A 23508-nucleotide genomic window follows, 5' to 3' on the forward strand; every position below is an offset into this window, starting at 1 on the left:
CAAGTTGGCAGAGGGCTACTGATGAGGATCACAAGGTTTCACAGAAATATAAATGGCTGGAAAGTGGAGGAACTTTCTACGCTTCAGTTACCCAAGTCATACTGACATGGATGGTGAAAGTGAGGAGAGGAGTGTAAAGAGTCATTCTCAAAGGGATGGTCTTGGTGATTTCCTTTTGCATTCTTTGTCCAAATTGATGTAGGGGTCTCCTTTCAGGCTCAATTCAAGTAGCCTGGAGAGAAAAAATCCTCCCGGTTTTGACCACATCTAATGTCAAGGAACCATACTATGACACACAGGTGCTTTTTATGCATGCAAGATGTATAATCATTTGGCCAACGTATGGATTATGCTCCTTTAATATTTGAACTTGAGCTCACTTTCCAAGACACTTTGAGAATTCTTGGTTACCCCTTCCAATCTTACTCATTAAATTTTGCCAGTGGGTGCATTTAGTGAGGGATACTGCATTCTTGGGAATCTACTACCTACTGCATTGTACTGAACAGTTTAGAAGCAAAGTAGCTTCATAGCACTGCATATGTCTATAGTTACAAATAATGAAAGTCAACTATTTGGCTAGGAGAATCCTTTCCATTCTTCTAACCTATCCAGGACCACATCTTCTCATCTTCTGTTAAAAGTATATCTTCAGATCCTTTGTCACTAGTCACTGCCTCAACTTACATGACAAACCATCAAAGTTGACTCTCACTTAAGCAAACAACTAGCGGACGCATCTCTAATATTTCTATGAATCCCGCTTCTGATCCCCCATTCTATCCATTCCATTCATCCATCTCAATATACTCCTCTTGGTTATATCATTCAATGGCTGTGCTGCTGTGGCAAAAAAAATGCCCTTTTTGCCCTTCTTTGGAAGGTATTAATTTCGAGGAACTAGGACAATAGAATTTGAACATTGAATAGTAATGGCGTTTCTTTTTTCCAAATCTTTATTAATATCTAATGAAAAAGGTTAGACCTTGAGAATCCCGAAGCTCTATTTCCTTTTAAAACCATTTGGAGAACTAATGCCCCCCTCTAAGTAGAAGCTCCATTCCCAAAGAAGGTGCTTATTTTGGATTTTTATCAAAAGAAAGAGCTGAGATGTTGCCTTCTTTCTTTTTCCAAAGAGCTACTACGTGTAAACAGAATGGTGAATCAACTGTCAACATCATTGTGGTAAATCAATCATCTTTTGAGAACTACTGTCTTTGGAAAAATGACTTTAAAAAGAGACCGGACATCGGACCATCTTTCCTGCAGCAACCTGAGTCACCTGACCACAAATCCCTTTATTCGGATGCTTTGTGATGCAATGAAATAGGTTCTTTAACAACTATAAGTTCATCCCAATATACAAATGATTAGTTTTAGTTCATTGGTAAGAGCCTCAAAAGTGTTCAATGATCAGGGTTCAAATACTCTGCAAGCTTTTTTCTCTTTTAAAAATGACATGTAGTGGCCAGATAGTCCATTGACATTCCAAATGGTTCAAATAGTTTGACCTCAGAACTGGATGGTGTGTTGACATGTCAACAATTCTTGGACACCATCCAGTCAAACATTGGTAAAACCATCCTCCATTTCCAGGCAATGGTCCTTTAAAGCACTGCTTCCAAATCTTTGTTTCACTATCCTCTTGTGAAAGAGGATGGCAAATCAGTCAACCATCTCTTTCCTCATTGTCCTCTTGCCAAATAGATTTAGTGCCATTTCTTGATGGTGACTCAATTTAGTGGCCCTTTCCCAGGGATGAAGTTAGCTTATGTGGATGTGGCACTATGTACCACTTCGTAAGGGGGACAAATTCTTCTGAAGGCTCACACTATTAGCTATATGCTGGTGTTTGCAGGGAACAAGCACCAAAGTTAGAAACTAGGTATGGATTTATTCTGGCAAGGTCCAATAAGTAACAGCAAAGAAGAGAAGAAGGAGAAGGGAAGAAGGAAGAAGAAGAAAGGTGGAGAGGAAAATCATGGGTTGAGGAGAATCAACTCCTCTCACCAATCTATTTCATTAATCATACTGTTGGAATTACATATGCCTCCCTAGGGAGGTAAAAGGTAAAAAATAAAAATAAAAAGATAAAATTACAACTCCATGTGACTTCTAATAAACCAGTGACTAAAGTACCCCTATTACACAAACTCTAATACTCCCCCTCAAGCTGGAGAATAAATGTCATGCATTCCCAACTTGCACAAAAGGGTACTAAAGTGGTTAGGAATGAGACCCTTGGTGAAGATATTTGCTACTTGATCACATGTCTTCACAAAGGGAGTACAAATGCAACCTGAATCCAACTTCTCTTTGATGATGTGCCTAACTGCCTACGACCTAAATGTGCTTTGTTCGGTCATTTTGCACGGGATTATGAGTAATACTTATAGCAACCTTGTTATCACAAAAGAGTCGCATGGGTCCATCAATGTTGAATCCCAATTCTTGAATCAACCGATTCAGCTATATGAGTTCACACACTCCATGAGCCATGGCTCTAAATTCAGCCTCTACACTGGACCTAACTACAACTGGTTGTTTTTTACTCCTCCATGAGACTAGATTACCACCTACAAAAGTACAATAACTTGATGTAGATCATCTGTCAGAAACTGAACTAGCCCAATCGGCATCAATGTATCCCTTTATCCTCAAATGGTTGTGCCTGGCATATAGAAGTGCTTTTCTTGGAGAAGATTTCAAGTACCTGATGATGCGGTAGGCAACATCCAAGTGCCCACTCTTGGGGGCATGCATAAATTGGCTCACCACTCCAACTACATAGGTAAAGTCTGGCCGAGTCAGAGAGATATTTTTTTGGTGAATAAATATATTACCAAACCCTAGGAGGGAGCAGGGAGAAAAAGGGGGGGGGGGATATACAAGAGAGGGAAGAAAAGGGGGGGGGGGAGGGGACAAGGAACAATCAACCCAATCTACGCAGAGGTGGAAGATTGTAAGAGAGACAAATCAAGACCCTAGGATACAACAATATGCCTATTCCTTGGGGTGTCCAAAAGAAGTCTGAAGCGAAAAAGACTGAGCTTGGAAGAAACGTCAAAGGAGATGGCTTTCCAAATCAGATCAAAAGATCGAGAGTTGGAAGTCCATCTCCTGAGGCGCCAAAAACTAGCTTTCCAATAGTGTCATAGGTAGAGGTCCCTGAAAATGTCATGTCCAACCAGAGCCATTCACGGTCAAAGGCCAGGGGCCTCCTACAGCGGGGCCAGATCGTGGAGAGGGCTTTTTTCCAGATGGTGGAGGGATTAATTAGTTTTCCAACCAATCTTTTTGGTACTTGCTTGCATCAATAAGGGGGGGGAGCCACAATCTTCACTAAGCTTGTGGTTTTGATCAATTGGGGAGTTTGCTGGTTTACACCCAACATCCCTGTTTCTTTCAATAAGTCTAGAACAAACTTTCTTTGGCAAATATTGATTTCCTCTTTTGATCTTGATACTTCAATTCCCAAGAAGTACTTCAAGTCAAAGATCTTTAATCTCAAACTGTTGAGCCAAGTATGATTTGAATCTAGTTATCTCGGCTTTGTCATTTTTAGTCACCACAATGTCATCAACATAAACAATAAGAGCTGTGACAGTACCATTACCTTGCCGGATAAACAAAGTGTGGTCAGTCTAACTCTGGGAATACCCATTCCTTAGAATGGTCTGTCTAAATCGCTCAAACCAAGCCTTAGGAGACTACTTAAGGCCATAAAGTGCCTTTTTCAGGAGACACTTCCCCTTCAGCTGAGGGAAATTTAAAACCAGGTGGAGGCTGCATATAAACTTCTTCTTCTAGGTCACCATGGAGAAAGGCATTCTTCACATCTAATTGATACAACGGTCAGTCTCTATTGGCTGCCACAAATAGGAGAACTTTGGTTGAGTTGTACTTGGCCATAGTAGCAAATGTCTCTTGGTAGTCAATGCCATACACATGGCTGTACCCTTTGGTCACTAACCGAGCCTTTATCTTTCTAAAGTACCATTTGATCGATACTATTGTATAGACCCACTTGCAACCAACTGGAACTCTCCCCCTGGGAAAGTCTACAAGTGTCCAAGTACCACTCTTCTCAAGAGCCATCATTTCTTCAGACATGGCCTCCTTCCACTTTGGGTCGGACATAGCCTCAGTGACATTCTTGGGAATGGAAGAAGAAGCAAGAGCAGTAGAAAAAACAATACTTGCAAGGAAAATAGCAGTATAGGAAACAAACTTGGCTATGAGATTAGTACAAACTCTCTTCCCCTTTCGCATAGCAATGGGAAGATCTAACTCAAAGGGAGAGGAAGAAGTGTACCTGACTGAAGAAGATAGAGCTCAGGATGTGGATTCAAAGAGGACTCTTGGCAGGTATTCTTCCCCTTTCCCTTCAAGCATTCACCTCTTTTGTACACAACTAACTCTTTTTCATTGCTAGCATCAACACTTGAATGAGTATCAATGTCAACATCTACTTCTTTGTATTTCCCAATATCAAGTAGGAATGGAGAGGTGGGCAAAAGGAGAAAGAAAGGGAATGGCATCAACAACCTGTTCACTCCCATTAGTCTCCCCCTGAAGAGGATGCTGATGAGAAAAAAGAAGAAGAAAATAGACTCAAAGAAGATGATATCTTTGGAGAGAAGCCACCTTTGAGAGGAAGGATGGTAACATTTATACCATTTGCAAGAGGATGAATAGCCAGAGAAAATACACTTGAGTGCTTTAAGGTCAAGCTATGTCCGAGCTGATTTATTGACATGGATTTAGCAAACACAACCAAACACTCTAGGAGGAAGAGAAAAAACAAGAGCTTGAGGAGACAGTGTTTCCAGAGGGATTTGGAGCCAAGGAGTTGAGTTAGCATCTAGTTGATGAGGAAAGCAGCAACAAGAAGGGCATCAGACCAAAAGGTTTTAAGAACATGCATGCCAAAGAGGAGACTCCTAGTGACCTCCAACAAGTTGCGATTTTTCCTTTCAACTACCCCATTCTGTTGAGGGGTGTCAACACAAGCAACTTGATGAATAATGCCATTGTTAGTGAAAAATTGTTGCAGGCCCCCATACATATACTCCCCCCTTTATCAAAACGAACTATTTGAATACAAGTACCAAATTGAGTACAAATGAGCTGGTAGAAAATTTTAAAAGCATCATAGACGTCACTCTTTTGTTTCATCAAAAAAGTCCAAGTGGACCGAGAATAATCATCAACAAAGGAAGCAAAATAACGGTAACCAGACAAAGAGGTAGTGGGAGCAAGTCCCCAAACATCAGAGTGCACAATATTGAAAGGAACAGTGGATCTATTACCATGATAAGCATGTGAAGAACGACAATGTTTAGCAAAAATACATGGTTTACACTGAAATACATGAGAAGAAAAAAAAGAAGTAAACAAGTGGGGTAATTGTTTTCTCATAACAAAAGACGGTGGCTTAAACGTCGATGCCACACCATAACAAAATCCACAGTACTACTCTCAGCCCAGCCGAACACATAGGTCTGAGCAGTAGGCAAAACAGGTGTCCGAGGCTCAAGAAGATAGAGGCCTTTCTCTTCATGTCCACTGCCAATAATCTTCTTCGTCACCAAATCCTGAAAAAGACAATACGAAGGAAAGAAGGTGACACAACAATTCAAGGATTTGGTTAAATGACTTATAGATAGCAGGTTAGTGGGAAAGTTAGGGATATGAAGAACAAAGTCAAGAGAAATAGAAGAAGTGACTCGAACATTAATACAGGAAAGAGAACCATCGACAACTCTAACATTATCCCTACCAGAACAAATAGTGTAGGAATCTAAACACTGGGACATACCAGTCATGTGGTCTGTGGCACCAGAGTCAGTGACTTAAGAGGGAGCAGTAAAGGGTGCAGATGTAGAGGCCTGCAAGGCTGAGGCCGAAGAATCTGACTCTGTAGGAGTAGTAGAAGAGTGGCCAAGTCGAGACATCGTCCGGTGTAGTGCTATGATATCTTCTCTATTAAGGGAGTCAGGATTGGCCTGTAATCCAGGTGACTCAGTCTGAGCTGTCACAGTATGAGCTCTAGTACCCCCTCTCCTACCACCATGCATACCAGGGCATCCACCACACATACTAGGGGGCTGGCCATGAAGTACCCAACATCTCTCTTTAGTGTGCCGCAGTTTCCTACAGTGATCACATTTAAACCTTTCTCTGTTATCTCCACGGGGTGGTCCTTGGCCTCTCCCCACTCCTTGTCAATCTCTGTTTCTTCTAGTCTCCTCACTTTGCAAGTAATTATATACTTCATCTAAGGATAGAAGGGGTGGCCGCCCCAAGATTTGCAGTCGGATTGGCTCAAATTATGGATTAAGCCCACCTAGTAAAATGAGAACATGTTCCTTCTCAAGTGTTCGATACACTTTTGCCTCATCCTCAGGGTTGGACAACTGGAGGTCCCTGCAATGGTCATACTCCTAGAGACCAATGGCAGTGTTATAAAATTCAGAAATGCTTCGGTCACCTTGTTTCATAGTGTGATGACCTTTTGAAGAATTTGAGAAACCTTTGCCGAGTCACCTACTCGGTCAAACGTCTTAGAGACACTATCCCAAATTTTCTTTGCAGTCTTCTTTCTCATAAATCTTCTACCTATCACAGGTTTCATGGAGAAAATCAACTAGGTCATGACAATGGAGTTCTCAGTCACCCATTTCAGATCTGTAGGGTCAGTCGTTGCTGGGGCCTTAATAGAACCATGATGTACCCCAATTTCCCCTACTTCGCAAAGAACTTCACAGAGTGAGCCCAATCCAGATACTTGGTATTGTCCAACTTCACATGAGATATTTGAGTATTGGGGTTATCAAATCATACTAGGGTGGTTACCACCAACTGAAGCTTCTCCAGGTCCACTGACCTCTGATCCAGACCCAGACATGATATACAGCCACTTAACAAGCAAATATAATGTCTTGAACAAATAGGGAGTTCACTCCACCCAAGAACAGAAACAAACCTGTACTCAAATACACTACCAGTAAGCAAACAAGCAACACTTTCTTAAAAATAGGGGAATCAAATGTACCATTTACACTGTAGCTTCATTCCACAACAATCAATAACACTCAAATAGGGTACTCACCACAAGGTGGAAAAGATGAAACACAGAAGGATATCAGAAGTTGGTGGTACCTGTGAAGCTGTAAAGAATCGAGCTATGCTCTTCAACCCTTCCATATCATCAACCAAGTCCTTAGGGACCTTAAAGAGTACCTCTGGGCGATTCAACAAGGCCTGGCCCCATTATAAGATATGGTGGAATGATGAAGAATCAAAAAAGGAAGGGAAGAGCTGGTGGCAACATTAATTTGGTCTTCTAGGGCATCAATCGACTGCTACAGCCCTTAGACTCTCTCCAACAGATCTTGTTTTTGAAGAATAAAACACTCTTGAGTATGCTATGTGTAGTATCTTACATATTGCAGCCTCTATTGGAACCCTCTACCTTTCTAGGGTTCCAAAGAGAGGTGTAGAGAAGACAAGGAGCTTAGTCAACTCTCAAACTTGCTCTGATACCATAGTTGTTACGGCGCCTAGGCAGATCAAGGCGGCCGAGGGGGTTAAAAAACAAAGCGACACCAACAAGGCGGCAAGGCGTCACCTAGGCGACCAAGGCGACACCAGAAATCAAGGCAAGAGCAAGGCACCTGGACGCCAAGGCGACACCTTGACAACTATGTCGGATACCAAGTTAGAAACTAGGTATGGATATATTCTAGCAAGGACCAATAAGTAACAGCAAAGAAGAGAAGAAGGAGAAGGGAAGATGGGAAGAAGGAAGAAGAAGAAAGGTCGAGAGAAAAATCGTGGATTGAGGAGAATCAACTCCTCTCACCAATCTATTTCACTAATTATACTCTTGGAATTACATATGCCTCCCTAAGGAGGTAAAAGGTAAAAAAATAACAAAAAGATAAAATTATAACTCCATGTGAACTCAGATTCATCAAAAAATTTAACCCTGATACGATGATGATGATATAAACAACATGTGCACTAGAATTGGACCCCATCAGACACTGCCACATGGCAGGGAAAGCTGCTTCGATGGAAATTCCTTCCAACTGAAGCTAGTTGAATCCCCCTCCCCCAAAACTAAAGAAAGGCTTAGCCAGAACAGAACTTTTCTACCATACTCTCTTTGCCCAAAAAGTATTGTCTCTCATCAATGAAACATTTCTTAAAATACAATGCTTTAAATTTTTCTAACTCTGCCAACTCAAAATTAAATTGTAATCATGCTAGTTGCCAACTTAAAAATAAATTATGGCCAAACATTCTCTGTGCAGCAGCGCAGGCTGCACCCAGACACATGAGGGTGGGTGAAATGACCACCCTGCCCCCCTGAATGGACAGCCCATGTGTCTAGCCGCAGCCTGCGCTGCTGCACAGAGAACTTCCGCCCATAAATTATAATCATGCTAGTGAAGGTCTTTATGGTGAATTTTTTAATTGCAAGAAAAATCAGTTATGTGAAGAATGGAGGAAGTATATCTAAGTATTGAACCAGCAAGACCAACAGGCAACAGAAAACAAAACTTGTATTTCACTGTAACATCCAGAAATTAGGAACTAGCCAAATCATGGAAACAAAATTACTCACCCTTATGTCAAGACCTAATCTTTTCCTCCGTATTTTGCCTCTATCACAGACAAAGTAAAACAAACAACTTAGAGCAGATGCCCAGACACTTTCTTCCTTTTCTTCCATCTGTAAAAATAAAACACGGCAAATGCTAAGACCATGTCCAAACAGCCTGGGACAGAAACAAAGCAATGCATTTTGTTACAAAAATGTAGCATGCAGAAACTAGTGATACAGCTTAACTGGGAGAAAAAAATGACATTCTGGAGGGCTCTTAAAAATGGTTCTTTATTAGAATCATAGACCAAAGGAATCAAACCTGGAAAGCAATCCACTGAAAGAATATAGAATTAAATAAATAACCCGAAATGGCCTTTGATAACTAGTGTCAACTTCAGTAAATGTATTGGAAATGAATTAGTAAATATCGTTGATAGAAAGAAAAGAAATAAGGAAAAAGATAAAGGGCACACCTACCAGATCATACCTGGATTAGCCAACTCATCTGCAATAAGTTAGCTGATCTAGGTGTCTCCATGCATGCATGCATGCAAGCAAACTTAAACGAAGTGAAAGCGATGGGAGTTCTTAAACGAAGTGTAGTGGTGTCCAAGAACCTGCCTTCCCAAAGGTGAACTTCCCAGTGATAATGGATGATCAATCTTTACCTTCCAATTTACAAATATCGAGACTCAACCGAAATACAAAAAGCAAGTTCTTAGATTCCAGTGTCATCCAATCACTAATATAGATAGGTCCTAGGAAAACCTAAGGGATCATGCCTGAACTATCCCTGAAGACACCCCTAACCCCTGAAGGTCCCTTGTTCCTCAATGCGCTGCAATAAAAAGTAAACAAGAATGTGTTCCCAATTGGCTGCACTCCTGCACCACAGGTCCACAACTTAGTATACAACTCTACATGGAATACGGAATTGATCACTGTAACCCAGTCTTGAGCAATAGAATCCACTGGAATAACATGTACTAGATCTACAGTGGATATTACGGGAAGCTCGCATATGATTTGTCTTTCATCTCAAAGTAATCTTCTACTCTTCACTTCCCACATTCCGAAGGCCCAGCACCAGAAATGTATTGGGAAGAGTTTGATCCTTACCAGAAAGGGGTCAATGCTAACTCCATATTAGATAAAGGATGTCAAACAAAGATAAGCAACTCGTGCTGAATAACCCTAGGAAGTAGTGCTCAATACTCATTGTAAACCCACAAAGGATGAAGAAGTGTTTAACTGACTCCCCACCTACAACGCACATTAAGGAAACATGCAGAAATAAGTAGCAATATGTCCACACCCAGAAAGAACATATCAAGAGTATTAGCCTTCTTAAAGACCTACTTCTTTACTGCGATTGTGAGCCCACAAGATTTCAAAAGCACAAGGGTGACATTATGAAGAGAAGGGCATGATACATGAAATAAAGATTTGGAAGAGAATTTGCCCCTTGTTTGTACATACAAAACAGTAACATCCTTGTCCTTTGAGGGTTGTAATAATATTAAAGAACAAGAAAAGAGAAGGAATGGAGGGAGGGAGGAAGAAGAAGTAGAGCTGCTGCAACTCTTGGGAGTCACAACCGTAAGGTTGGGACTCCCCATCGATTTCAATATATAATAGGGAAAACCCCCAAAACACAAAACAATAACAAAAGACAGAAATAACCCCCATAGAGAAATCGTAATTAGTAAATCACGACTTCCTACCCCTCTTTACATCGTGACTCCTAACACTCCCCCTCAAGCTGGAGCATAGATGTTAATCATGCCCAGCTTGTTACAAATATTCTCAACCCTTACATTTCCCAAAGACTTGGTAAACAAATCAGCAAGTTGCCCTCCTGTTCGAACATGACGAGGCGCAATGATCCCTTGTTACAGTTTCTCACGGACAAAATGACAATGTATCTTAATGTGTTTTGTTCTTTCATGAAACACAGGATTAGTAGAAATATGGATAGCGGCTTGGTCATCACACCACAAAGTCATAGGAGAATTGTTAACAAACCCAAGTTCAGTCATCAACTGTTTCATCCACATCAGTTCACAAGTACCATGAGCCATAGCACGATACTCGGACTCTGCACTAGATCGAGCTACAACGGTCTGTTTCTTACTTTTCCATGACACCAGGTTCCCTCCAACAAACATACAATACCTTGAAGTAGACCTCCGATCAACAAGAGATCCTGCCCAATCAGCAACAGAAAAACCTTCAATCCTCCCATGACCATGATTAGAATATAAGAGACCACGTCCAGGAGCCTTCTTGATATATCGTAGAACTCATATAACTGCATCCCAAAGAGATGACCGAGGAGCAGACAAAAACTGACTCAGTACACTGACAGGAAAGGAGATGTTAGGTCTAGTCACAGTCAAATAATTAAGTTTCCCCACAAGTCTCCGATACTTCTCAGGATCCTTAAGAACATCACCATCATCTGCCATAAGTTTCAAATTTGGATCCATAAGAGTATCAAACGGTTTAGCGCCCAACAACCCTGTCTTTGAAAGCAGATCAAGAACATGCTTTTGCTGTGAGAGCGAAATTCCTTTCCGTGATTGAGCAACTTCAATGTCCAAAAAATATTTCAGCCTTCCCAGAACTTTAGTCTGAAATTGTTGTCCCAAATGTACTTTCAACTTCTCAATACCAAGAGAATCATCTCCTGTGATGACAATATCATCCACATAAACTATCCAAAATATCCTTCCTGCATCAGATAGCTAGAAAAACACCGAATGATCACTAGCAGATCATGTCAGCCCAAACTCCAATACAACATTAGTAAATCGGCCAAACCACGCCTGAGGCGACTGTTTCAGCCCATACAACGATTTCTTCAGCTTACACACCTTACCAGCAGACTCCCCCTAAGCAACCAACCCAGGAGGTTGATCCATATACACTTCTTCATGGAGATCACCATGTAAGAAGGCATTTTTCACATCCAACTGAAATAAAGGCCAATGATGTATAGCAACCAAAGAAATCAAGATGTGGACAGATGTAAGCTTTGCAACAGGAGAAAAAGTATCCAGGTAATCTACACCATATACCTTGACATAACCCTAAGCAACAAGTCTGGCCTTCAAACGAGCCAAGGAACCATCAGGGTTGATCTTCACCACAAATATCCATCGACAACCAATAGCAGACTTACCAGAGGGTAAGGAAACAAGATCCCATGTCTGATTCTCCTCCAGTGCAGATAATTCCTCAATCATAGCAGCTCTCCACCCAGGAATAGACAAGGCTTCAGCAACAGACTTAGGAATAGGATGATGCTCAACAGTAGACAAACAAGCAATAAAACCAGGAGACAAACCAGAATATGAAACAAAATTAGAAATGGGATGGTGGGTACAACTGCGAACACCTTTACGATGAGCAATCGGAACATTTAAATCGGAAACGGCAGGAACTGTAGGAGAAGAGGAAGTACTTAGTGCAGGATCAGGATTTGCCGGCAAAGAAGGCATGGTAGAAGCAATCAACCGAGTGGTGTATCTCTCGAAAGGTGTAATACGGGTTGCAGCCTCGTCCGGAGTGCAACGCTGAAACACAACAAGAGGTTCCGTAGAACTAGGAGGCGGAGCAGATGGCAAAGGAACCTGCAAACCAGGAGAACTTTCAACAATATATACGGGCAGGTCATCATCCAAATCAGAAGAAACAATGGAAGACTCAACATAAGGAGTAGACTCAAAGAAGGTAACATCAACTATCACAAAATATTTATTCAAATCAAATGAATAACAACGATAACCCTTTTGAGTTTTAGAATACCCAACAAAAAGACATTCAAGAGCTCTAGAATCCAACTTAGAAAGTTCAGGACGATGATCCTGAATAAAACAAACACTCCCAAAAACACGGGGTGGTAACACGAACAATGGTGCAGAAGGGAACAACAAAGAGTATGGAATGCCACCACCCAAAACTGAAGAAGGTATGCTGTTAATGAGATAGCATGCAGTCAAAACAACATCAGCCCAAAAAGGTTTGGCCACTTCATCTCAAACAGAAGAGATCGAGTGACCACCATTAAATGTCTATTTTTCCTCTCTGTCACACCATTTTGTTGGGGTGTGTCAGCACAAGAGAGGACTGATGAACGATCTCATGCTGCATCATAAAAGTACTAAAGGAAGCGGAAAAATATTCTTTAGCATTATCACTATGAAGGATTTTCAACGAAGTACTAAATTGATTTTGAATTTCAAGAACAAAGGCACAAAAAATTGAGAACTCAAAACAATTTTTCATTAAATAAATCCAAGTAACTCTGGAGTAATCATCTACAAAAGTGACAAAATAACGAAAACCCAACTTAGACATGACCGGACAAGGACCCCACACATCAGAATGAACCAAAAAAAAGGGTTGGTCAGACCGTTTATTGACTCTAGGGGGATAACTTACACGGTGAAGTTTCCCAAATTGACAAGACTCATACTATAAACTGGACAATGACCGAAAATGACTATCCAAAATTTTTAGACTCCCCAAGGAAGGATGACCCAAACGACAGTGAATTTGGTGAGGGAGCGCCACACTCGAACACGCAACAGCCGATGTGTCTTCAAGTAGATACAACCCCCCAGATTCACGGCCTCTACCAATCGTCTTCTTCAACGTAAGATCCTGAAAAACACAACAGCCAGGAAAAAAGGTAACAGAACAATTATAAGTTTTGGTGAACTTCTGAACAAATAATAAATTGAAAGGAAATTTGGGAAAATAAGAAACAGAAGATAATGACAAAGAAGGGGTAACATGCACAGTGCCTGTACCCCGGACTTTTGCTAAAGACCCATCAGCTAATACAACATTTGAAAAGGACTCACGAAATGAAGAAAAAATACCTGAAACCCCAGTCATATGATTCGAAGCACCTGAATCAAGGATCCAGGGATGATAAGTGGTCGAAAGACACGCAATAGCATTACCTGTCAGAACAAGTGTAGCAGTGGAGACCTGAGCTGACTGGGAATGCTGAAATTGAGTGAAGCACTCATACTCATCATCAGACATCTTCACTGTCTTTCCCTCAGATGGTGGAGATGAAGCAACAATAGAATTACTACTGGCTGAATTGGCAAACTGAGCTGGTTTACCATGAAGTTTCCAACAAAAACGTTGAATGTAACCAGGCTTGCCGCAATGATGGCAAGTTCTCACAGCACCCGAAGTCTCTAAAGTAGCCTGAATACCAGATACTGTCATACTGGGCCCTTACCAGCCCCACGACTAAGGGTGTTAAACGATCCGGTTTCGGTTAAACGGTTCAGTTTTGACTGCTTGAGGGTAGAAACCAATTAAACGGTCTCATAATCAAAACCAGGACCGTTTAGTAAACGGTTTCGGTTAAATGGTTCTATACGGTTTTACATGGTTTCGGTTAGACGGTTCTATACACATTTACTACTCTATTTACTAATACTAGTTATTAGTTAATAGTTATTACTTATTACTTACTAAGTTATTAGTTTTTTTTTTTGAGAAAGGAAATCATTTATGAAGAAACATGACTACTTAGTAGTTGCTACTTGCTAGTTTTGATTTTTTGTTTATCAAAAAAAAAGGTTGTTAGGTTTTTAAACAGTTAAACGGTTTGGTTATAATCGGTTTTAATTGGATTATATGGTTTGAAACTGTTGGATTAATCGATCTAAATCGAACCAAACCGATTAAATAAACGGTGTCATTTCTAAAACCATAACCGGACCATTTAACTAAACGGTCTGTCGGTTTCGGTTTAAATGGTTTCGTTCGGTTTCGGTAAACGATTTCGGTTTGGTTTTGACACCCTTACCCACGACCATGCCCAACCTACCAATCCCAACGCTGCTGCCCCCATGGTTGGGAGAGAAGGATGCCAATGCAGAAGTGTCCACATGTGTGGTATCATGTGTATTCTCAAGTGAGACACGTAGAACACAAGAAAACGTCTCTGAAAGTGTGGCCACTTTATCGCCACCAAGAATCTGGGAATGAACAACATCAAATTCTTTATCCAAACCTCCTAAAAATCCCATGACTGCAAGTTGCTCTCGCTGATTTTGCATCTGCTGTACATCAGAAGTAATAGGAAGTAAGGAATTTAGCTCTTCATACATCCTCTTGAAGTCTCCAAAATATTGGGTCAAAGAACGACCCTTCCGATCAACCCGATAAAAGTCCTGGGACAGCTCATAAATTAGAGAAAGGTTGTTCTGTCCAGAATACAGAATATTTAGATAATCCCACAATTCCTTCACAGTATCGATATGGGTCACCAGGTCAACGATGTGGTGATCCATACAGTTTAACATCTGCTCTAAAATTCGAGCATCCACTATTGTCCAAGACGTATCAGCATCATCCTTGGTCTGTGTCAAATGCTTCTCATGACCACGACCAGTCAAAACCAGCCCAACAATTTTCTTCCATTGTTGAAAATTGTTGGCACCTTCCAACTTCTTCTCTACTAACTAGTTGGAAGAAACTTCAATAAAAACAGATTTGTTATCATCCATTGATCCAAATAATCTGTCCAATTAATCATGCAGCAAAATATAATGTAGAATCTGTCTAGAATAATATGCAGAAATCGATGCCAAGTCTGCCCAGAAAACGATGTCCAGAAAATATGCAAGAATCGATGTCCAGAAAATACAAGCAGAGACTGCCCAGAAATTGATCCAAAACTGATCAAACTAACTTCCCCAAACCAATCAACAACACATACCTGAATGGAGAATAAAAGTGCAACCTTCTACTCCATAAATTGATCACCACAAAAAAAGAGAGAGACCTAATTCTCAATACCAAAACATGAACTAGCCTCTAAAACATTCCACAATACAGTATAGGGTGCTGTACCCCTTCAAATGAAAGTCCTAAAGAAGTTGCAAACCACCAACCAGAGATGAATCAACCAATATAGGTTGAAACCTTGAGAAAAAGGAGAACACGATACTAGGGAATATGTCACAGCCCTAAGTACCTTGCTTTGATACCATGTAATAATATAAAAGAAGAAGAAAAGAGAGGGAAAGGAGGGAGGAAGAAGAAGTAGAGCTGCTGCAACTCTTGAGAGTCACAACCGTAAGGTTGGTACTCCCCATTGATTTCAATATATAATAGGTAAAACCCCCAAAACACAAAACAATAACAAAAGACAGAAATACCCCCACAGAGAAATCGTGATTAGTAAATCAGGACTTCCTACCCCTCTTTACATCGTGACTCCTAACAAGGGTAACAGAAACATCTTGGTAAAGGTCCCCCATAATCCGAAATCCCAATACAAACAAACAAAAAACGAATAAGAGACAAACTTAGCAATGGTGTAATCCCTTCAGAATTAATAAAGATGAGTGAATCTAATAAAGGGAACATCTCCCACCATAAATCTTCCCAGAAAACAATACGGATTTACTTCCAGGCTTGCATCTAACAAATTCTTAGAGATTGAGGTAGAAGTAGCATCACAGGGTTACGAGATCATTTGCTCCGAAATCTTAAAAAATTCAGTGTAACCCATACTTGACTCCAAAGACTCCATGCCCCAGTTTTGGTAACTCTGTGGGAAATTCCAAAGTCATTTTAACAATAAAGCAAGGAACTTTCTCAATTCTTTCCCATTGACTTCTGAATGGTGTCCCGACTGATAAGGTGCTAGTTCAAGAACACCCCCCCCCCCAACCCTAAGAAATTTTGGTATGTCACTCCAGTTTATAAGGAATGTAAGCAAGTGGGTACTTACTCTATCAGAAAGGGTTGAAGGCAGTTTTTCAGTCTAAGTACTTCCTTCTATTCCAGCTTTTGAATTTGCAGTGTATAACAAAGTAGGGCCTTTGTCTTCTTCAATGTTCAAATCTTTGCTTACCAAAAAGAATATTCACATTCATGTTGAGTAAAGGTTGTCAATTCCTGAACCATCCGAAACCACTGTGAACACAGGGCTCATTGAGGAAATAAATGCACATGCAAGCCTGCACAACACAAACAAATACCACAGCTCCCCCAGCCTAACTTCCAATCAACCAGCCAGAAAGATGACCTTAATTTCTAATTAGATGAAATCAATTCTGAAAGGAAATATGAAGAAGGAAGACGGGTTGTGAGTCAATATAAGGGTTCACGTTTCTGCACCATCTATGATGACCTATGGATCTCAAATCTTGGTCCATCTCAGAATACTTTTAACCATATGCTCATTAAGGGCTCATTGACATAAATGCATGTGCATGCAGCCATGCACATCATCTAAAGAATGGATGTTAACTAGCAAGTTGAATATCTGGGGGCCCAAATATAGCAGCTCATCGAGGATGTGATAGAATGTACAAAAGGAAAATATGACTTAACAAAAGGTTTCTAATAAACATGGGAAATGCTTAGTTCACAAAGAATATGGTTACCAAAGTGTACCTGTACAAGCAGAAGAAGAACCTCATACAGAATGCTCAAAAGCCAGGACTCAAAATTTTCAATGGCAGAGGCTGTTCCACTCTGCTTGGAAGAATCTATATTTTTCTTTGCTTGAGCTGCAAGCTGTCCTTCATTGTCAATATACGCTTCTTGGGAGGATTCTTCTTCAATTGTGGGGGGATCATCAGGTAACATAGGCTCCAGTAAATGAGCATGAACCCCGAGGTTTAGAATTAAATCAAATGCACGAACCTTAGAAGCCAATCTTGGAGAACTAAGCATATCCTGGAAAATTAATACGTGAATTTGAGAAAATTTGACCACATTCTAAAAGAATCAAAATGCAATTCGTGCATCACCTCCAGCATAGAAAGAGTGAGAGGGGCAGCAGTTTGAGAATCCAACACATACCTACAAAAGGAAGATTAAGGTTTTCAATCTTTTTGTCTTTAATATTGAGAAAACAAAGAGAAAAAAGACTCAGTCTATATTTGGCCAATTTTACATACATTATTCAGCACACAAACTACAGAGTAAAACAAAAGACTCAGATTTTGCTTGAATTTTTCCAAAAATACAGCGATAGTCAATAAAAAAATTGCATCTGCACTCATTATTTATTACATTGTGCCTCAAAGTTAGTACAGGAGTCAAAGCTGACTGAACCACATTGTTACATACACATTGGACATTATATATATCATAGTTTCAAGCATCTGGGTTGGATCAGGAACCTCAGCTGAGTAAACTTGGAATCAGCAGAACTAATCCACCAATTTTATATTTATCCCCACCCCCAACCCAAAGAAAAAAGAACTGATCAGGTCTGTTTACCACTGTTTCCATCCAAACTCGGTTAAGATCACCAAAACTCAGCTGTGTCAACTCAGGATCAGCAGAGACCAATTTGATCCTGGATCCTAAGTTTTAAATCCTTTGTGCAAGGGGTAGTCAAATGAATATAGGATCACGTCAAAGCTTGAACTTCTTAGTTCTTAGGAACAACAACAAGAACTTTTGAATGCTCAAAACCTTCAGACCTTCTGATATTCCCTAACCCTAAAGAAAGGATACAGAAATGTAGCTGGCATGCCCATATCTGGGGCACAACCTTTCGGTGGATGCTGTGAAGATAAAGAGAAGATAGTTGCAGACAGGAATAATTCCAACATCCAGGATCCTGGGATAGCAAAAACTCAAAGCTCAGCCATTCTAAATCCTTTTTTTTTCATGTGTGTGTGTGTGTCTGAGCATTATCTAAGTGTTAACTGAGTTGAGCAAGTAAAGTTAATCAAGCTAACCATAACTTATGCATGTTCGAGCATTAAAATGTGGACATACAAACATGTGTATTTATCTATACATGCATCTATGTAACCATGTAGTGTGTTAAACATAGTTGTCAAAGAGCTAGGTGACCCAAGGCGTTGGAGAAGAGTGGTCAAAAACTAAGGCGACACCAACAAGGCACCTAAGTTTCGCCTAGGCGACCAAGGAGCCCATCCAAAAAAAGGTGCCTGGACCCTGGACGCCTATGCGGCGCTTTAACAACTATGGTGTTAAAGATGATATTAGTTACCATACTTTAAGTCAATCAAAAATATAAAGGGCAAACTTTAACAAGAAAATGCATCTAGAGAGCATACATGTCAATAACAAGTTTTATAAGGACACTGACTGCGACATCCATTGAGGGCTTTCCAGTATTATAACTTAATCCAGATGACACCGGCATCGGATTTGCATTTGGTAAAGATGTCTCCGAGCAAACTGCAGCTATAACCTCACATACTTCAGCAGCGTTCAATCGTAAAGGTTGTTGTTCACTGGTAAACATCAAAAAGTTTGGTGAGAAAAAGGGAGGGAGAGAGAGAGCTTAATTATGCCAACTGAATAATGAATAATTGAAATACAAGTTCTTGGTATAGAAGTGTCTTTAATCTTTATTAATGATTCTCTGTAACAGTAATGTTCATTTAATAACTTCCAAATCTAAGATTTCCATTTCTTCTATAGCCATACTGAGCATTGAATCAGAGTTCCAAGTCCAAGAAAAGGAAATAAGAACTCGAAGCACATACTCCAACAAATAAATGTGAATCTAAATAGCTTGAAGCCAAAAGTAGTTCAGAAAATTGCCACAGGAAGCTGTTAGTTAATATAATATTCATCAAGCAAGTAAAATTGTACACGATAGTGGCAAATTTTAGACACTGGCACAAGCAAATACAAGATAAAATTTAATAACAGGAGTTCTAACTTGCAAATTTCAAAACATAGACATGGCAAACGACAAACCTTCCTTATGTATAAGTGTACAAAAGAGATGAAGTTGAACTGCAATTCCAACTTAATGGTCCTTATTATTCCTATTATGATAAAATCAAAAGATTGAAAGAAACATCCCAACAGGAAGGAATAGTAAAGCTCTTGTCACCTTAGTTATCGGTTTCATTTTGGTTCTGGAATTTTTGGCTAAAATTTCAGTTTGGTGGGTGGACCCATATGTTCCGGATAACATTTTATTTTATTTTAATTTTTTAATTTGGATTTCCAAAATTTTCAGATATTATCCTCCTTTTCTGAAAAATTAGGGATTTTCACTGGAATCCCGATTTTAGCTGAAACATAATCCCAAGCCTTTTTCTCTATAACTAGGCCAACCTAGGCCACTTTATTAGGGCTAAGTTTACAAATCTAACCCACTTCTGATAAGTTTTCTCCAAAACCAGGGCCCGTATTAGGTACCCACATATTTCCAAATATTTCATCTAGGTCCCTGAACCATAATGCCGACCAAAACAAAATTTACAACTAAGCTCGTCATACTTCATATCAGGGCACTGTATGGTTCTTTGCATGCAATCGAAGGGGGGGGGGAGAGAGTGGAGCTGACATACAGTGGAAATTTTTTATTTTTGTCAAAAAAATGAAGTTCCCCAACTTGTCAGTAAACCATTGAAACAGCTAGAGAATGTGGTTGCAGCTAGTAAATCATTTGGTTTTATTCTTTCTTTTTCTTTTTTTTTGGGGGGGGGGGGGATTGAAGACAATTGATTGATCAATGATGTTTGGAGATAGGGATGGATTTGTACCTAATCCTGAAGGAGTGGTGCTGAAGGATCAGGAAGGCAACTAGCTGAAAATTTTAAATGGCCAACTCCAAAGAAGAAAGCCTCATCCAGAGGCATCTGAAGACCCCGTTATATCCGACTTTCTTATATTTATTTTTCTTCTGGTAATTTTTCCTTGGGGGGTGTTCTAGTTGGAAGGGGGGAGGTTTTGTTTTCTGGGCTGCTGGCCCTTTTCTTTTTTGTGGTGGTGGTATGGCCTGGCATTGGCTTGTTGTAAGGTGCTTCTTGCTCTTTTTCCCAGGGATCCCTTTCTTCTAATTCTTTGTTCCTTCTAATTTTAGTAAAATTTCTTTGACACTGATCACCAAATAAAAGAAAAAAAGTACTACCAAGGGAAGGGACAAAGTAACTAACATGTCTACAAAGGTAGGGCTATTATTTGGGCAATCACTATGGTATGCCACAAACTAAAATAAGTTCCATTACAATTGGAGGTACAACTCCCACAATACCTGTAGTGCCGGTATTGGAAAAGAGGTCGAGCACGTGGTCGAAAGGTACTCACTGGGGTATCCTGCCTGCAAATTGAGAACAGAAAACTTCAAACCAAAATATATACATCTTCATAGCTATTAAGGTATCAAAATGTTTACCCAGCTAAATAACTTAAGATACATACAAATCGCATGTGCATCAGGTGTGACATGAATGAGGTACCAAAGATGCTGAGCAGAAGTCCATCCAATTTATTTATCATAAGTAACGAGATATAAGACAACATAGAAATTATCTAGAAAAATACTCAAAATGTTTGAAAGGAATGTTATGCACATAAGCATGGGTGGGACATGCATGAAGTGCCAAAAAAACTGATCCAAAAGTTCACCCAGTATATCATAAAATATAGGACTGAGTTTTCCTCCACCCACGGTGAATGGAATTCCATTCACCGCGGGTCTGGGATGGGCAGGAGAGGGCATCGCGAGGGCGTTTTGGGAAAATACTAAAACCTATGGGGGTTTGTGAACCCTAGGATGGTGCGTGAACCGTCCTCTATGGGTGGAGGAAGACTTTCTCCTAAAATATATTTCAAACAAATTTGCCACAGCGTCTAGGCAATCTTAGGCATTGGAAGTGGGGAAAAATCAAGGTGTCGCCTAGGTGCCTTTCCAGCAAAGGACGCCTGGATGCCTAGGCATCGCCCTCAACTATGTTTTCAAAATAGAATTAGCTTATCTATATAAAATGTATCTCAAAATAGATTGAGCTCATCCATGTAAACAGTATTAAAAAAAGCATTCAGAGAAGCTTGTAAACACCAAAACTACACAAGAATGAATGGATGACAACAATAGCCACAGGCCCACAAAAACAACATATAAGACAACTTAGGTCTTGTCTCTGAAAAATTACTTATATCCTGAAAAGCATGTTTAATACAGGATGTCCAACTTTAACACAGTTCTCTCATCCAACTTGGCTCATATGAACACTGCAAACTATCAAAGATAATCTTCTTCATTATAAAAAAAGTTCTACCCCTAAAATCTTTTTAAGACCTCTCTTAATTCCATCCATGCCTTCCTCTTGTTCTCCATCTTAAACAAGATTAGATGATCAATTCTTTAAAGCCACTGTTTTTCCTACAGTATGTTCCAAAGCTGACTTTCTCATGATTTGCATTACCAAGGCTCCAAGGGCACTCTGTAACTGTTGGATCAGCAGTGTAAGGATGTGAGGTGGATCATAGTATAACTTAAAAAAATCAATAATCATAATAATTACAATGATAATCTTAATGGCCACAGTAGCAGTGTCTAGCTGTATAATGCAGAATACTATGCAAATATCATTATCAGGCAAAAAATTCTTTGCACAGGACGTGAAGGAATCCCATCCCATGATGCTCCACTTAGCTGTGCCAGTGCATGAGTAATGTGGAAATTCCCGTGAATTTGAGCCATCCTATCCAAAAAAAAATTCTTTTAGATTATAGATTGTAATCCAACCATTTTTGAAGGGATATTTGACACTTTTTAATAAATTTTCAAAGCTTCATTTCACCATGTGGCCAACTTCATTAGTGCTGAAACTTGGCATGTGAGTATGTGATTGGTGATCCTAGGCCCTTCTTAACATTTACATTCAGACCATATTTTTTGTTGGTGTTATTAGCAGAGGAAGTACAGTTCACTTCTCCCAAACAGAAGCGGTTCCACTCGCCGGTGGTCCCTTTTGATGGCTATGGTTGTCTTTTACACAAGGCAAGTTATGGACTCAAGCAATCACCCCATGCATGGTTTGAGAAACTCAATGATGCTTTGTTTCAGTTTGTTTTTCAGTTTAGTAGTTTTGATTATTTGGTATTCTTTGTCAGAAAAGCACACAGTACTATAGTGCTTCTGGTTTATATTGATGACATAATCTTAACTAGAGATGACCCTGAGCACATCATGAAGGCAAAATAATTTTTGGCCAGTTTTACTGATATTGTGCGAATTGAGGAAAGAGAGATACCACAAAGTGACTAATTTAGATATCTGGGGTAAATAATCATAAATAAAGAAGGTGACATTGAGGATGATGTTTCACAGAGAATTAAAGTGGGATGGATGAAGTGGAGAGGTGCATCCGGAGTGCTATGACCGACGTATTCCTTTAAAGCTTAAAGGAAAGTTCTATTGGACTGTTGTACGACCAGTTATGATGTATGGGGTAGAATGTTGGGCAGTTAAGAAATGTCATATGATGAGCTATGTGTAGCAGAGATGTGTGGAAAAACAAGGAAGGATAAAGTACGGAATGAACATATTAGACCGGACTTAGGAGTTGCACCAATCAATGACAAACTCCGAGAGAGCCGTTTAAGGTGGTATGGTCATATTCAACGAAGGCCTAGGGACGCCCCAATAAGGAGGAGTGATATGATTCCAATTAAAGGAGCTAAAAGAAGCAGGGGCAGGCCTAAAATAACGATACGAGAGGTGGTGAGGAAGGAAATGCATACTCTAGGTTTTGTACTAAGTATGGATTCGGATAGAGCTTATTGGACGGCAAGGATCCATGTAGTAGACCCCATTTAGCTGAAATTCTCCTAACGTGCTGGGTTGTGCCTCTTTCCTCTTACTATCTTTCATCTTTCATCTTGCATTTTTCTATATATTTCCCATCTTTCATTTGTCATTTTCCATTTTTCATTTCTCATCTCTCTCCCCATCTTTTCTTTCCCTTTTTTTTTTTTTTGTTAGAACTCAGTTTTCCCTACTTTGTGTTGTCTGGATCCATGTAACCGACCCCATTAAGTTGGGATAAGGCTGAGTTTGTTGTTGTTGTTGTTTGACATTAAATAATTGGGATCCTTGAAGTATTTTTTAG

The 23508-nt window shown here is 40.0% G+C and overlaps 1 protein-coding gene across 4 annotated transcripts in view; it reads right to left on the reverse strand.

The window, feature by feature from the left end:
• LOC122651756 overlaps positions 1-23508 on the reverse strand; it is a 96203-nt gene that overhangs the window by 28475 nt on the left and 44220 nt on the right. For 3 of the 4 annotated variants that reach the window (XM_043845283.1, XM_043845281.1, XM_043845282.1), the window contains 5 exons: positions 20646-20711; positions 18706-18885; positions 17419-17470; positions 17060-17344; positions 8636-8743 (listed from right to left, as the gene is read on the reverse strand). In XM_043845283.1, the coding sequence (XP_043701218.1) occupies positions 8636-8743; positions 17060-17344; positions 17419-17470; positions 18706-18885; positions 20646-20711 (691 nt within the window). The remainder of the gene's footprint in view (positions 1-8635; positions 8744-17059; positions 17345-17418; positions 17471-18705; positions 18886-20645; positions 20712-23508) is intronic. The other variant, XM_043845284.1, reaches the window with a different exon arrangement.

The sequence above is a fragment of the Telopea speciosissima genome, chromosome 2 (genome assembly GCF_018873765.1).
Source record: "Telopea speciosissima isolate NSW1024214 ecotype Mountain lineage chromosome 2, Tspe_v1, whole genome shotgun sequence".
Taxonomy (NCBI): Eukaryota; Viridiplantae; Streptophyta; class Magnoliopsida; order Proteales; family Proteaceae; genus Telopea; species Telopea speciosissima.